General features: G+C 44.3%; 1 protein-coding gene and 1 long non-coding RNA gene across 2 annotated transcripts in view; both read right to left on the reverse strand.

Annotated features, from left to right (window-relative positions):
* Positions 1-11,691, reverse strand: part of ATP6AP2 (ATPase H+ transporting accessory protein 2) — a 22,318-nt gene extending 10,627 nt beyond the window's left edge. Inside the window, exons 1-3 of the mRNA XM_017516988.1 lie at positions 11,483-11,691; positions 3,803-3,933; positions 1,288-1,419 (exon numbers count right to left, since the gene is read on the reverse strand). Of these exons, the coding sequence (XP_017372477.1) occupies positions 1,288-1,419; positions 3,803-3,933; positions 11,483-11,519 (300 nt within the window). The 5' untranslated portion in view covers positions 11,520-11,691. The remainder of the gene's footprint in view (positions 1-1,287; positions 1,420-3,802; positions 3,934-11,482) is intronic.
* A 5,545-nt stretch (positions 11,692-17,236) lies between these two features.
* LOC119469262 overlaps positions 17,237-17,433 on the reverse strand; it is a 23,058-nt gene continuing 22,861 nt past the window's right edge. The window contains exon 3 of the long non-coding RNA XR_005198069.1: positions 17,237-17,366. This is a non-coding gene — a long non-coding RNA (uncharacterized LOC119469262). The remainder of the gene's footprint in view (positions 17,367-17,433) is intronic.

A 17,433-nucleotide genomic window follows, 5' to 3' on the forward strand; every position in this document is an offset into this window, starting at 1 on the left:
TGCTCTATCGCCCAGGCTGGAGTACAGTGGCACGATCTTGGCTCACTGCAGCCTCCGCCTCCTGGGTTCAAGCGATTCTCCTGCCTCAACCTCCGGAGTAGCTGGGATTACAGGCACACACCACCATACCTGGCTAATGTTTGTATTTTTAGTAGAGATGGGGTTTTGCCATGTTGACCTGGCTGGCCTTGGACTCCTGGCCTCAAGTGATTCACCCATCTTGGCCTCCCAAAGTGCTGGGATTACAGGCATGAGCCACCATGACTGGCCCTTTTTTTTTCCCTCACAATTTTAATGTATGTATTTTAAAATCTCTTTAAAATTGGCCTATTATCCTTAGTTCTAAAGAGATGAATTCTGTTTGTTGCACCTGGTTTCTCATGGCATTTTTTTTTCCTTCAGGTGCTTTGTAAATTTCACTCATCTTCCATTTTTTACCAAAGGAGCCCTTGGCTGTGGAGGTATCCCTGTGATGCAAATCATGTGAATTTGGAAAGAACCACTCTGCACAGCATAAGCCTATAATTCTAATTTATCTCAGGGGACTCTGGGTCCAACAGCCAAGGGCAGCAAGCCAGCTCCTGTGCAACAGCCCTGAGGCACCTGGGGTTTTACTAGTCCTCTTTTCAAGAACAAGTTGACAGCATTTTCTAGTCCCTGGCTTTCTGCAGCAAACACAGTTTCAGTGTCAGCTCCTGCTCACCAGTATGGCTTCTGTGTTTCCCATCCATATGTAACACTTGTGTGTACCACCCATTCTTGCATTCAAGTTTAGTTATGCTAGTAAAAATGTTTTTGTGACATTCTTTGAAGCACTTCTATATGCTCATAATGGAAGGAGGACCTCTCAGATCAGCACAGTCAACCACATTGCCAGAATGGCCAGTGAAGGAGTGAGTGAGCCGGCAAGCAGCCTCCACGGTCCTTACACACACAAAGAGGTAACATCCTTCAGGGAAGATGACAAGTCAGTGGCCAAGAAAATGGCAGCAGTATACATCCACAACTGGTTTCTCCTTTGGTGGCTTTTTCGAGCCTCTGACTATTTTGAGTGGGGCAATTTCTCTCTTATTTTAAACAGTACTCTCAGCCACAGAGAACAGCCAAGTCTCAATCGATTATAATCATCATGTAATTTTCTTAAAAAAATTGTTTTTGAAAGAATTTCAAAAGCAACTGTGCATCAAAAACAGGTAAGAGAAGTATGTTTAGAATGGAATTCATAATGACAGCTGACAAGGGAAAATGTAAAATGCATCCCTTTAATTTTTTATAATAAATACTCACATTCTCCAAAGGGTACGAAATGACATTGCCTGGGGGTAGAGCCAGTTTGTCCACTCCCTTCACCATCACCATGATGGTAGCTCGAGGACGATGAAACAGGTTACCTACTGCGAGTCCGGGCCAAGAAAGGTCCTAAATGTTGAAAAGCACAAAACGGTGCTTGATTATCAACTCAGGAACCCACCCCGCCAATAACATCTAACAAGCAGAGTTAAGGGGTTCTGGGATGACACTGACAAAGAAAATTCACAGGGAAAGTAAAGATTTTATTTATGGCAGTTGTTGCAATCTCCTAATCAAGAATGCTGATTTTTACCCTCTTCATTTTCTTAAAATTCTACAGATTGGAAACAAAGTCTAATAGTAAGTCATCTCACACCTTTTGTGGAAAAAAAGCAGGCAAGTAAACCATAGGTGCTTTTCAAATTTCAGATTGCAAAATAATTCTTTTCTTCAGGTAGCCATGGACATTTTCTTCCCCCACATCATTTTCTGCCCTTACATACAGCATCACTTTTATCTTTCACAGTGACATCACAAGATGGTCATGCAAACATCCTCTTTAGACTAAGCTCTTTATAAATAAAACAATTCCTATTAACTATTTTCTCAAAGTTATTTTAACAGCCATCTGTAGTCAAGTTTAAGGTTATAAAGAACTAGATGGTTGGGGCCGGGCGCAGTGGCTCACGCCTATAATCTCAGCACTTTGGGAGGTCGAGGCAGGAAGATCACCTGAGGTCAGGAGTTTGAGACCAGCCTGGCCAGCATGGTGAAACCCTGTCTCTGCTAAAAATACAAAACATTAGCCAGGCTTGGTGGCGGGCACCTGTAATCCCAGCTACTTGGGAGGCTGAGGCAGGAGAATCGCTTGAACCTGGGAGGCAGAGGTTGCAGGGAGCTGATACCGCGCCACTGCACTCCAGCCTGGGCGACAGAGCGAGACTCCGTCTCAAAACAAAACAAAACAAAAGAACTAGATGGTTGGGTATGGTGGTTCATGCCTGTAATCCCAGCACTTTGGGAGGCTGAGGCAGGTAGATTGCTTGTGTCCAGGAGTTCGAGACCAGCCTGGGCAACATGGCTAAACCCTGTCTCTACAAAAAATAAAAAATTATCTGGGCATGGTGTTGTGTGCCTGTGGTCCCAGCTACTGGGGAGGCTGAGGTGGGAGGATCACTTGAACCTGGGAGATTGAGGTTGCAGCGAGCCGAGATTGGGCCACTGCACTCCAGCTTGGGTGACAGAGCAGGACTCTGTCAGAAANAGAATTAGGTACAGGCTGGATGTGGTGGCTCATGCCTGTAATCCCAGCACTTTGGGAGGCTGAGGCAGAAAGGTTGCTTGAGGCCAGGAGTTAAAGACCTACCAGCCAAGACAACATAGCGAGACCCTGTCTCTACAAAAAATTAAAAAATTAGCCGGGCATGATGGCATGAATCTGTAGTCCTAGCTACTCAGAAGGCTGAGGCAGGAGGCTGAAACAGGAAGATCACTTGGGCAATGGATTTTGAGGCTGCAGTGAGCCATGCAGTCTCAAACTCAGCTTGGGTGACAGGGCCAGACCCTTCTCTAAAAAAAGAACTAGGTACAAATTTTATCCTTAAATGTAAACAACCAATCATGTTCACTTTGGTTGCCAAAAGACCACAAAGAGCTCAGGGGCTCTGCCCTTACGCCTGTCAGCAAAGCAGTTCCCATGCAAAGCTTCTGGTTTCAGGGGTGCTCAGGATTTGAAGAAAAGTCCCTTTCAGTGGCTGATGATACATATTGAGAGACCACATCAAAAGCACCAGACTTACAAAGAGAAGGAGATGATAGCACAGAGCAAGTTGCATTTCCTTTCTTCTAAGCTCTGGCTTCCAATCTCTGATATTGACTGGGTCTAGACCCTCCCACCTCCTATCATCACATAAGCAACCAATCACTACAACAGGTCATGGCTTCATTCTAGGAAACCAAGGTCCTTGGCTGCCCTGTGGCCACTAACCACACTATTTTCCTAACCTCAGGCATAATGCATATATATTTTATCATAGTGAATCTATCACCTATACTAAAAAAACAAAAACAAAGTAGATATCCTGTTAATAGCAGGACAGATATATTCTCTAATATACAAAGAATTTCACTACTATGAATAAATAATTATATAGTAAATGATTTCTAATGATTTGTTTCAGAAGCCACGCTTGAAGCACTTATCCAAAATCTTCCCAACCACAAATGGGCTTTTAAAAAATTAATTCATTTATTTTTAATTGAGATGGGGGTCTCACTATGTTGCCCAGGCTGTTCTCAAATTCCTGGGTTCAACTGATCCTCCCATCTTGGTCTCCCAGAGTGCTGGGATTATAGGCGTGAGCCACTGCACCTGGTCCAGATGAGCTTTTTAACTTTTGTAATCTGTACCACATGTACCTACGTTTGTTTGATGCTTTCTTGGGTTACTAGCAGAAATCAGTAAAAATGTTCTTAGAAGCAGCTCCCAACATTTAAAACAATATATACATACATCTTTCACAGAGAAGCCCATGGTCAATGCAGCCACGTCTGGGATCCGCTCTCCTGGTATAGGCCAATTTCCATTTCGGAAAACAACAGATCCTGGTGATCTTAATATACTAAACTCGTTCCCCAAAACACCTGAAAAGAAAACAAATTAGTAAATGAATTATCAACATCATAAATATTTTACCTTGACAATTATTAAATATAATACATGTTTCCCCATTCACCACTGACTTAGCACATTCAATTATGATTGGTCAAAATGCTGAGTCCTAAAAAATAATAAATTCTTTTTCAAAGTATTTCTCTAAGAATTTAAGTCCACACATTCTGCTAGAGCAAAAGTACAACTATCAGAGCCTCTCTGGACCTATTCCGGTTCAGGGGCTACCTGATAAAAACGAGAAACAAACAAACAAAATCTCAAAAAGAGATCAACAAAGGTACAACTATAAAACAGGGTTTCCTAATGATACAGACACCTTCCTACTGATGGCTCTTAATAGAGGCATGTAGCAATTTGGCAGGAATTAGAAATCAGTGGCATATCTCCAAAACTTAAAAAACAAAAAAACAAAACCCAGGCACAGACTAAAAAGGAAGAAAAGAAACTTGAAATCTCTAAATTATTTCTATCAGCAATCCTCTCTACATGATGGAAATTCATAAAGTTCCTAGTATGGCATTATAAGATTTTGGCAGGTTAGTATGTCTTAGGATAGGTAACATCTTTCCTTATGTTCTACAGGCAACCCTAGGGAAGTGAGGACTGTCAAATGTGGCGGGGGTGGGTGGGAGCATACATGTCACAAATGAAAACATAACACTTCAGACTTTAGAAACGAAATCCAGGAAATAGTATTTGTAGTTGACATGTCAGGAGGGTAAGAAAAGGTATTCTGTAATGATAAGGTCAACTAGTCTAAGGATTTGGAATTAAAAGATAAAGATAAGAATAAAAGGACTATCTTATAAGCCCTCCACAGCTAAGGATGAAGTATTTGGCCTCTTCATCCATCTATTAACCTAGTGATATCTAGCTTACACAGGGACAAGTAGCTAATGGAAGCTTTGTGTTGCTATGAAAAATTTAGCTCCAAGTCCAGAACAAATATTACACACCTAGTATGGGAAAATTAGACTTCAGTAAACCATCAGTGTTATTCTCTTGACCTAAGGAAAGTACCACTAACAGGGTATGGAAATAAAGTTGGAAGCAACAGTAAATGTTTTGGTGTTGCAGTATTGACAGTAAATAAAAGGTCTCAGGATGGTGCTGATGCACGAAGAGTTACAAATTTCAATCCAGCAGAGCTGTCAGAACAGGAATTTCCAAACTGCTCTAGCTGAAGACAGACCAAAAAATTAGCAGAATGGAATGGCCTTTTGTAACTGATAGAGATCTTGGTTCACTAAAGCAGTACTACTGCAAACACTGAGAAAAATGGAGAAGCAAGAGACTTATGCTTCCCAAGTACCATGACATATTTTGTTTTTTGTTTTGAGACAGAGTCTCGCACTGTCACCCAGGCCGGAGTGCAGTGGCATGATATTAGCTCACTGCAACCTCTGCCTCCCAGGTTCAAGCGATTCTCCTGCCTTGGTCTCTCAAGTAGCTGGGATTACAAGCGTATGCCACCATGCCTGGCTAAATTTTGTATTTTTAGTAGAGACGAGGTTTTGCCATGTTGGCCATGCTGGTCTCAAACTCCTGACCTCAGGTGATCGGCCTGCCTCGGCCTCCCTAAGTGCTGAGATTACAGGTGTGAGCCACCACACCCGGCCCCAGGTACCATACACACTTCAAAAACCATATTTTGATTTGGAGACACCCTTGTTTTGAGACATGGCCCTACTTATTCAATCCAGCAAATCTATACCAAATAATTTGCCTCAACTTCATAGTTTCAACTTCCATGCCTGTACAACAGTCCTTCAGAAGCCCAGAGCTTTAGAAAACCTTAGAGTCAGGGACTCCTATTCAGAGAAAGGTCATTTGTCCAAATTTCTGCTTATAGGTATAAGCATGTCTCAGGGATACCTGGCAGAAAGTCATCCCTCCTCTATTTGAACACTACGAGGGATGGGGACACCACCTCAATATATGAACTACATTTGCCAGCAACTGGCTCCATTGTCCCAACATTCTAGTCCTTTGAAAAGTTTTTCCTTGTACTGAACTGAAATGAGCTTCCTAACTTTCAACTTCCTATATTATCCTCCCCCACTCAGTCTCACAGATAACCTCATCTCCAGCTTCACAGAGAAAACAGAGGAAATTCTTGAGCTACCTGCTTCCTCTCCCCACTACAAACTTATCTGCATAAGCCCCTATCTGTACCTTCTCTCCCTCCAGACATGAGGGCAGGGATGTCCCTCCTCCAGTCTAAGATAATCCTGTGTTCAGCCTTTTTAGGGACCTTCGTTCCTTCACAAGTAAGCCACTATTCTAGGACAGATAACATATCAGGAGTTAGGTGGCTATACGGTAATAGGCATCAAAAGATGGCCCTATAGAATATATGCTCCATGAAGGCAGAGATTTCAGTGCCTCTTGTTCACACACTATCCCCAGGGCTGAGAACAGAGCCTGACACATAGGTGCTTAGTAAGTACTTGTTGAATTAATGAATGAATGAAGTCACACCTCAAACCACCGATTTTCTCCCTCTCCGCTGGCCCTTTCACTTCGGCATAAAAATATACTCAGGACACTCCCATTCTATAACTAAAACCATAACAAACCTCCTTTGGTCCTACCAGTCTCCACCAGCTACCAGCCTCTGCTCCCCTTCAGAGGAAGAATCCAGGAAGAGCCATCAACCACTGTTTGCTTCCGTATTTCATTTTACGTTTACTACCTAACCCACATAATTTTTTTTTTGAGACAAGAGTCTTGTTCTGTTACCCAGGTTGGAGTGCAGTGGTAAGGATCTTGGCTCGCTGAAACCTCTGTCTCCCAGGTTCAAGAGATTACTCTCCTGCCTCAGCCTCCTAAATAACTGGGACTACAGGCACGTGCCACCACGTCTGGCTAACTTGTGTATTTTTTTGGTAGAGACGGGGTTTCAATATGTTGTCCAGACTGGCCTTGAACTCCTGATCTCAAATGATCTGCCTGCCTTGGCCAAAGTGCTGGGATTACAGGCATGAGCCACTGCACCCGGCCACCCATACCTTCCAAGCCCACTATGCCACTGAAACAACTCACCAAACTAAAAAGGCAATTTCCTTCCCTTAATTTCATCTAACTTCCCAAAGTATTTGATACTGGCAACTCCCTCCTTGAAAGGCCCCTGCTTTGGTCTTCATGCAGCCACGGTCCCTGGTTTTCCTTGCAACCCCTTTGACTGCTTCTCCTCTGTTTCTTTCCCTTCCTGTCCTTTAAAGCAGTGGTGGCCAACCTTTTTAGATTTCAACCCTATCAGCACAAAACTGGAAAGCAGTCTTTCTCTCTCCCTCTCATCCTCTCCATGTATACACTTGTACTATAGTAACAGATTATGTATTTGTACTATGTTACAAAGCACACAAAAATAAAATTTTTTGAAAGGATAAGATACCTGTGTAGTATTTTTCCCAATCTAATCATGAGAAAACATCAGATAAACCCAAATTGAGGGACAGTCTATAAAATATCTCATATTTATTATTCAAAAAGAGATAAGATAAAAATAGGTCAGGCATGGTGGCTCACACCTATAATCCCAGCACTCTGGGAGGCCGAGACAGGTGGATCACTTGAGGCCAGGCATTCAAGACTAGCTTGGCCATCATAGTCAAACCCCATCTCTACTAAAAATAAAAAAATTAGGCCAGGCATGGTGGCTCACACCTGTAATCCCAGCACTTTGGGAGGTTGGGGCAGGCGGATTACCTGAGGTCAGGCGTTCGAGACCAGCCTGTCCAACATGGTAAAAGCCCGTCTCTCCTAAAAAAATAGAAAATAAGCTAGGCATGGTGGCGCATGCCTGTAATCCCAGCTACTCAGAGGCTGTAACAGGAGAATTGCTTGAACCCAGGAGGCGGAGGTTGTGGTGAGCCAAGATTGTGCCATTGCACTCCAGCCTGGGCAAGAAGAGCAAAACTCCATCTCAATTAAAAAAAAAAAAAGAAAGACAGATAGTTAGGTAGATAGACAGATGAATGCTGGGTGAGATGGTTCACATCTGCCTGTAATCCCAGCACTTTGGGAGGCTGAGGCAGGAGGATCACTTGAGCCCAAGAGTTCAAGACCTCATCTCTACAAAAACAAATAAGAAATTAGCTGGGTATGGTGGCATGCACCTGTGATCCCAGCTACTAGGGATGCTGATGTGGAGAATCGCTCGAGCCTGGGTGGTCGAGGCTGCAGTGAGCCATGATCACACCAGTGCACTCCAGCCTGGATGACAAAGTGAGACCCTGTCTCAAAAACAAGAATGAAAAAGACATAAATAAAAGTTCTAGTACATTCTTCTGAGATCCAGATGGATCACCTAGCATATTCCACTTTGGAGATCTGAGGGCTCCATTCTTGACTCTCACTGCTTTCCTATTCTATAGCTCTCCCAGGCTGAGCTCATCTACTCCTAAGGCTGCAAACACCAAAACACCGAATTCACGATCTTTCCACACGCTTCTCCTGTAGTCTCTATCTTGAAGGATGATACCACCTTCCACCCAGTGGCTGGAATCAGTCGTCTTTAAATCATTCCTCAGCAACACAGGTAATTAGCCACTGAATTTGATCTTGTTTTTCTTATCTCATGAATCCTTTCCCCTCTATGTCCAGGGCACACTCTTCAGGCCCTCACCAGGTTTGCTAGAATTGGTTGCCTTACGACCCTTGTCATGTGACTCTCCAATCCAGCCTTTCCCATAACTGCTTCAAAATACAGATCTGTTCATTCACCCTTCTGCTTAAATGCCTATTCTCACTGCCCAGAGACTCTGAAGCAAAACCCAAAACATTAACACCCAAGGAACCTCATCAACCTTTTTTTCTGGGATCTCCCCAACTTAATCCCTGTACATTTCAGCCCCACCAAACTACTTGCCCCTTTGCTCCCAGATTGCTGTGCTTTTACACATGCTGTTCTGTTTCAAATACCTTTTCTTCCCACCCCAACTTTTCACAAATTAGCCCTGGGAGGCACCTCCCATGGGAAATTTTCCTCAGCCTCCCCAGTCTGGGCTAAGTATCCTTCCCTCTAGGAACTCCACTATACTGTGCCATGATTGTCTATGAATGGTGGATGGAATCAATCAATAACAATAATAATAAAATGGGTCCTATCTCTCTTCTCTTCTACATGACATCACTTCAAATTCCATGTGTTTACCCTTGGCCTTTCTTCTCCAGGCTAAGTATCTGAATTTTTTTCAAATACTCCTCATGATACGGTATTCAAAACCCTAGTTCCCTTCCTCTCTCTAAGTCCCTAGTGCTCTCTCTAGTTTGGTAATACGGTTTTTAAAGGATTTCTATTTTTGTTTCTGCCTGGAATAGAGAAGTCAGAGCTCTTAAAGATGTTTTCCATTACATCACATTTAGTCATTGTGGAAAATAATAATTGAACCTCATCTGACAAGACTGAGCAATTAAGAAGCTGACAGGATCGGGTTCTTGTTCTGTATGAACTTGGCTATGCTAGTAACGCACGCATGTTCAAACCATGTGCAGAAGCAATTATTTTATCTCAGACCCAAAACAGAAAAGCCTACACCTTATTGAATCAAAATAGTATCAGTCAAAACATTAAAACATGGAATCTCAATAGACGTTCAGTTAAACCACAGGATCAAAGGGAATATTTTTTAAATTTCAAAAACTGAATTAAAATTAATTCCCTCAAAGTATCTCAGTAGATCAGAATGATCTTTCCAGAGCCAGAAACAGAAGAAATAACTCTAAAACGTTTGGGGCATGGATACAACATAGCTATCATTAACACACAAAATCCAGCACCTCTAGGGACAGAGGAGATCTGCAGATTTCAAGAGCATCCTGGTGCGGAATTAAATCGCCATTCCAAAAGCAGGACCTCCCAACACCTCACATAGGTTTTTGGTTTGTTTGTTTGCTTGCCTCTGAGACAAGGCCTGGCTCTATCGCCCAGGCTAGAGTGCAGTGGCATGAACTCGGCTCACTGCCACCTCTGCCTCCCGAGTTTAAGTGATTCTCGTACCTTAGCCTCCTGAGTAGCTGGGATTACAGGTGTGCCCCACCATGACCGGCTAATTTTTGTATTTTCAGTAGAGATGGAGTTTCGCCATGTTGGCCAGTCTGGTCTTGAATTCCTGATCTCAGGTGATCCGCCTGCCTTGGCCTCCCAAAGTGCTGGGATTATAGGCGTGAGCCACCACACCCAGCCTCCCATAGGTTTTAAACTGACACACTAAGGATCAGAGCACGCATTCCGCCAAGCTGTTCTCAACTTGGCCTCTTGTTCACTACTGTCTGTGCCTCCAATCTTAGCTCCCATCACTCCCACATTCTCACACAGTAATAGCATTACCTGTGCAACACAACATATATAATGGAAAAGGCCCATCCATGGCACCAGCTCATCTGAAATCAAATCCAGCTTTGCTATTACCTGTTTAGCATTGGGTAATTTATTTAGGTTGATTGCCCTGCAAAACGAAGATGATACCATCTTCTAAGGATTGCTGTCACGTGAAATACATTACCACATGATAAGCAGTAAGAGGCCATGTATTAGCTGATTTCTTCTCCTCTTGCTGAATGCGTGGGAACCTAGGTTCTACTCAGAAAGCTACCATTTATTGACATGTGACTCATATCCTAGTTTCCAAATCCTTAAAATTTGGAACTGTGACAAACTATTAAGAGGTGCTTTGTATTCGCCTTAAATCATATGGCCGAGCGCGGTGGCTCACGCCTGTAATCCTAGCACTTTGGGAGGCCGAGGCGGGCGGATCATGAGGTCAGGAGTTCAAGACTAGCATGGCCAACACAAGTGAAACCCCATCTCTACTAAAAATACAAAAATTAGCTGGGCGTGGTGATGGGTGCCTGTAATCCCAGCTACTCGGGAGGCTGAGGCAGGAGAATCACTTGAACCCGGGAGGCGGAGGTTACGGTGAGCCGAGATTGCGTCGTTACACTCCAGCCTGGGCAATAAGAGCAAAACTCCGTCTCAAAAAAGAAAGAAAGAAAGAAAGAAAGAAACAATCATATAAAAACAATGACTCCATCTCAACTTTTGCATCATGAAATATATACGAGGGAGGAGATTTCAGCAATTACTAATGACAACTACTAGAAATGAAGACACCATACAAATGCAAAAACATCGCGGCAGCCAGTGGCAGCTAAAAAGTCTGCCTTCCCTTCTTCGCAATAGGCTGCGGTTTAGCAGTTCATTGAGAAATGCATCTCCGTACTCCGAAGAGCCTCTCCAGGAGGAAGAGGCCGGCCGGACGCGCCTTCCGCAGAGAAGTGGATGATGAAGGCCGCCTTAGGGGCCACCTACGCAGCCAGGCCCTGGCGGCCTGGCCACGCCGCCACGGCCGATCCGGAGAAGATGCTGATGGGGAGGCGGCTGAGGTGAGGCCTCCGCGACTGACCGCACTGCGGCACCCGCCCCGCAGCCACTCGCCCGCAGCCGCCCCCGACCCCCAAGCCCAGCGGCGCGGGGCCTCCCAAGGTGCGTCCTGCCCGCCCCCGGCTCCTCACCCGCCACCAACGCCAGGAGCATGATAAACACAGCCATGGTGCCGTGGCGGCCGCAGCAGTGCGGGGCGACACAGAGCTGGCCGGCGGGACACGGGCGACTACTGCAGCTTGAGGGGGTGACGCGCTTGGACTCGTCTAGGCTCCCGGGTCCCCTCCCTTCGTCGCGTCCGCAGGGACAGCTGCCGCTTTCTCCACCAATCACCAGCTACGCCGCGGCCTACGGAATAGTCGTAACCTGGGAAGCGTCCGTCTGATGGGCGGGGTTAAAGTAACGGATGGAGAGCTCTGCCAATGGGAGGCAGTGATTGACAAGCCGGGCAGTCCCGCCCCCCAGGTCAGTGATGACGGGTCATGAGGTGGAGCGTCGGGCGGTTGGTCAGAGGTGGTGATGGAGTCAGTCGAGGGGTCTTGGAACCCACGGGGTGAGGCGGCCTCCCGAGTGCAGACCTTTCTGCCAGTCTCGAGCGACGGTCTCCAACCAGAGTGTCAGTCTTTCCTGATCTTGTGCCTCCGCCCCGCTGCGGATGCCAGCTGTGAAAGGCGGGGCTGGTTGGGGTTTCGCTCTAGCAAGTACACAGACGCCAAGCACCTGCTGGGAAGAAGCCAGGCACCTCGGGGAACCCCTGCCCTCCACGTAGTGTTGCCAGATAAAATACAGGACACCCGGTTAAATTTGAATTTCATATAAACAAAGATTATTTGTTATTATGTCGCAATTAATTTATAGGACATACTTGTAGTAAAAGAAGTATTACTGGTTATCTGAAATTCAAATATAACTGGGTATCCTATATTTTGATTCGCTAAATCTGGCAATTCTACCTCCAAAGACTTAACGATGTACAAGGAGTTATGGGACAGAAAGTTAATTAATAACTTAATTTTCCCATTCACTCAGTTTCCAATCTGGGCAAGGTGTTCTATGGGGATGTATGAAGGCTAGACATAGTAATTAGATTAGAATCCTTGCCTCCCGCAGTTCATAGTCTTTTGCCTATAATGTGAGGCAAGAAGGGACACACTATAGCGTCTGCAGGTAGAAAATGACACCCCAGCTGATGACCTTGAAAGGTGGAAATAGTTTCATATCCAAGGGTAGGAGATAGGGAGGTTGTTCCAGTGAAAACTGTAGGTAAGGAAGGGAGAAAGGCCCATCAAGTGTGCATCAGTTTGATCAAAGAAGAGATCATATAAGAGAGGAGGCACAGAGCTAAAACTTTCAGTTAGGGACATATTTATCGAGGATCTTAAATTGTACATAAGAGACCTACACTAAGCCATTGAAGGCATTTGAGCATGGTTTAGTGCACAAATGTAAGACAGAGTTATTGGGGCGGGGGAGGGGGGAAATGCCTTACTGTTTCTTCAGTTCCCAGTCTCCATTTTCTTCTTGGAGTTTCCTGAGGGTGAAAAAAATGAGAGTGAGTTAAAAGCAGTGACCCCAAGAGTTCCCCAGATAGCAGACCCACTCTAGGAAAACCTTGCCCAACTGAAAACTGAATCAGAAAGACACTCTCGAGGCCAGGTGTGGTGGCTCACGCCTGTAATCCCAGCACTTTGAGAGACAAAGGAGGGAAGATCCTTTGACAGCAGGAGTTGAAATCCAGCTTGGATAACATAGCAAGGCCCTGTCTCTTTATTAAAAAAGAAAGAAAGCTAAAAAAGAAAAACACTCCCTAAATAGTTTGAACTTTCTAGAACACATTATGCCTACCAAAGCCACTCTCAGTTTAGGGAATAGAGTCGATATCCTCACCCAACATCAAGAAACAGGAAACTCTCAGACTTGCTTTTCCTCTAGAGTAGAATTTGTACAAATGGGACTTTAGAGAACTCTGAAAGGGAGAAGAGATATTTTTCCACTAGGCATGTGAAATTATTAGAACCAAAATGTCTAAAGCACCTAATTTCCAAAACCTCTACTCTAATGTGACTGACTTGAAAAAAATTAATCATTTTTTGTTGTTGTTGACATGGAGTTTCCCTCTTGTTGCCCAGGCTGGAGTGCAGTGGCGTGATCTCGGCTCACTGCAACCTCCGAATCCTGGGTTCAAGCGATTCTCCTGCCTCAGTTTCCCAAGTAGCTGGGATTACAGGCATGCGGCACCATGCCCAGCTAATTTTTGTATTTTTGATAGAGACGGGGGTTTCATATTGTTGGCCAGGCTGGTCTCTAACTCCTGGCCTCAGGCGATCCACCTGCCTTAGCCTCCCGAAGTGCTGGGATTACAGGCGGGAGCCACCGCACCCAGCCGAAAAAAAATTAATCAGTTTTAAATATTCATTTTTAAGCATGATAAATTCACAATCTCTTCACACCAACTAAGATTTCATTCTTTGTCCATCTTCCTGCATGTCTTAGAACAGGTTTTGAATCACAGGCCCTGCAAGAGCTTATCTAAACCTTATTTAGAGACATAGTCAGCTAAAGTGGAGAAGACTGCCTACCGTTTCATCTAGCCTAAGGAAACAAGGAAAGGAGTGAATGTTTCTGCTCTTAAAATAGTTCTAGTACATTCTTATTTTTTTGAATTTGAGGAAGACCAAAAATTTTCTAAATAGACTTGAATATACAATTAATCCCCACCCCCCCCATTCCCCCAGAAAACCTCACAATCTTTCACACTCCATTTATGTCTTGAGAAATAACATCCCTTTTTGAGCTAAAAGTGAATAGCTTATTCTTTACATCTAAGGGCCCTTTTCACCTGAGGTCGCAAAGGGGCATTGCTGTTCCTTAGAGCCTTGGAATTTAGCAAGATAAACATTGTCAGAAGCCCTCTCCTTGTTTCATAGATTGAGAGATTGAAGCCTAGGAAAGGGCATGTGTATTCAAGGTCACATTCTGAATCGTCAGCAGTTCTGCTTCGTGAATGCAGCTTTGCTGATTCAATCTTCAGTGCTCAGTAAACAACTGCTGATGTATGGTTAACTTTTCCACTGAAGCATTTAGAGATGGATATATGTGTGGCAGGGTAATACAATATTTGAAGTTATGACCCCATTTGTTAGCCAAAAACAAGCCTTTCTCCTCCCTCCCCCCAGGTCAAATAGTCAGGACTCCAGCCATCCTTTGCCCTGAGGGGAAGATTCTCAGGAGAACCAGAAAACAAATGTCAAATTCTTGTCTCTTGGGTTTCAGAGCTAAAGATCCAGATGCATGATTTGAAAGAATATATAATTCCAGTTGCTTCCCTAAGTCCCGCCTTCACCCCCCAGTTAAGTCCAGCCATAAATTCTGAGTGATCCCAGAGTGAGCTCGGTGACATGAGTTGATCTCTGCAAACCAGACATCCTATCTGGGATCCCTGTGGAGGCGAAGATCGTGCCCCTCTCCCAGACCATGCAGCCTCCACTCAGTAAAAATTAAGAATTTCTGTTCTTCAAAAGGTACTATATACAGTATGGAAAGGTGTGGGGGAGGGAAGAGCAGCTTTACAGTTTGGAAACCCAACAAATACTACCTAGGCTAGGTCACCAAGGTCAACACCAACAGTGATCGGTCATGTTGACAGTGTGTGCCCTTGATGTGATACAGTGATAATGACAGGCACTTCACCTCTATGATCTTCCTCCCGCAAACCCATAACCCCAGTCTAATAATGAGAAAAACATCAGACAAATGCCAATAGAAGGCCATTCTACAAAATATCTGACCACTGCTCCTCAAAGGTCATCAAAAAGAAGGAAAGTCTGGGCCAGGTGTGGTGGCTTACATCTGTAATCCCAGCACTTTGGGAGACCGAGGTGGGAGGATCACTTGAGGTCAAGAGTTCAAGACCAGCCTAGCCAACATGGGGAAGCCCCGTCACTACCAAAAAATACAAAAATTAGCCGGGCATAGTGGTGTGTGCCTGTAGTCCCAGCTATTCGGGAGGCCAAGCAGAGAGAATCACTTGAACCCTGGAGGCGGAGGTTGCAGTGAGCCAAGCTTGTGCCACTGCACTTTAGCCTGGGCAACAGAGTGAGACCCTGTTTCAAAAGAAAAAAAAAATTAGCCAGGCATGGTGGTGTATGCCTGTAGTCCCAGCTACTGCGGAGGCTGAGACAGGAGGATCACTTGAACCCGGGAGGTTGAGACTGCAGTAAGTCCAGATCGCATCTTTGCACTCCAGCCTGGGTGACAGAGGGAGACCCTATCTCCAAAAAAGAAAGAAAAAAGAAACTATATTTTTAAAGGATCCAGCTTAGGTGACAAAAGTTTAAGGAAAAGCAAGGAAACAGTTACCATAAAAATTAGAATAGTGATTACCTCCAGGGTGGAGGGGAGGAAGATGCGTCTGAAAGAGACATGCAGAAGTATTTGTGGGTGCTGGTCATTTCTGAATGGTGGTGGTTAGTTGTTACACTAGTGTGCATTTTGTGATTATCCATATTCTGAGCATTGATATTGTATGTTCACTTGTGTGCTGTATTTTCCAGTAGAAAAGTTTTAAAAATCTAGTTTGCTTTTTCTGAATCTTGAGAAGGCGCCCTTCCCTTTGACTTGGTAGAAATTATTTGTATGTGGTTTCAATTTATGTTTGCAGAATCTTGTGTTTACAAAACATGTCTTCAGGGAGTGTAGAAGTTTCCAAAGAAAGGCCAGTGTTGTGGTTGGCATGCTAACCGCCGTCTTCCAAGAGATAGTAGAGATGTCATTTCCCATGGGAATTCACTATAAGGCAAAAGCCGGGCCTTGGCCTTCCAGCCTGAGAATCCCAGTTCTATCAGCATCCCAGAGTTAATCCAACTGGGTGACATCAACCCAAAATAATAAGCTCATAAGATCTTAATGTTGCAAATAGCAGTTTGTTCATTTACAGTGAGATATATAAGTGTGTAGTAGTCTGCATATTCATGTCAACCTGGCTAGTGTATTCTCTCCAAAAATGCAAGTGACATAGGACTTGCTGAGTTACTCAAAATAGACTTGGTGAGTATACAATCAGAGCAAATATTTAATTCATTAGGCTCTGTTGTACCCATGTCCACATCTGGAAGGTACTCACTGAGCAGACTGAATATTTGTATCAGACTGACAGGGCACTGTACTAAACCATATATTGGGGATGACTGCAAGGACCACACCTTGCCATTTATGATAGCTTTCAACCATTTCCGTGACCTCTACAGTACTGTCTGTACTTCATTTTTTTTTTTAAGGCGGAGTCTCGCTCTGTTGCCCAGGCTGGAGTGCAGTGGGGCACTCTCAGATCACTGCAACCTCCACCTCCTGGGTTTAAGCGATTCTCCTGCATCAGCCTCCCAAGTAGCTGGGATTATAGACATACGCCACCACACCTGGCTAATTTTTGTATTTTTAGTAGAGACAGGTTTCACTGTGTTGGCCAGGCTGGTCTTGAACTCCTGACCTCAGGTGATCCACCCACCTCGGTAAAAAATATTTTTAATTGTGATAAAATACACGTAACATAAAATTAACCATCATCACCATTTTAACTGTACAGTTCAGTGGCATTAAGTACATTCACATTGTTGTGCAGCTGTCACCACTGTCCATCCCCAGAACTCTTTCATCTTGCAAATCTGAAACTCTGTACCCATTAAACAATAATTCCCCATTACCCCAGATACTGGCAACCACTGATCTACCTTCTGTCTCTATGAATTTGACTACACTAGATACCTCGTGTAAGGGCAATCATACAGTATTTATCTTTGTGTGACTGGCTTATTCTACTTAGCATAATGCCCTCAAGGTTCATGTTGTGGCAGGTGTCAGAATTGTCTTCCTTCTTCAGGTTGAATAGCATTCTGTTGTAAGAATACACCACATTTTGTTTATCCATTCATCTGTGGATGGACACTCCGGTTGCCCGCACCTTTTTGCTATTGTGAATAATGGTGCTATGAACATGGATGTGCAAATATCTCCTTGAGGCTGGGCATGGTGGCTCACGCCTATAATCCCAGCACTTTGAAAAGCTGAGGTGGGCAGATCACTGGAC

Source organism: Cebus imitator, unplaced genomic scaffold (genome assembly GCF_001604975.1).
Source record: "Cebus imitator isolate Cc_AM_T3 unplaced genomic scaffold, Cebus_imitator-1.0 Scaffold613, whole genome shotgun sequence".
Classification (NCBI taxonomy): domain Eukaryota; kingdom Metazoa; phylum Chordata; class Mammalia; order Primates; family Cebidae; genus Cebus; species Cebus imitator.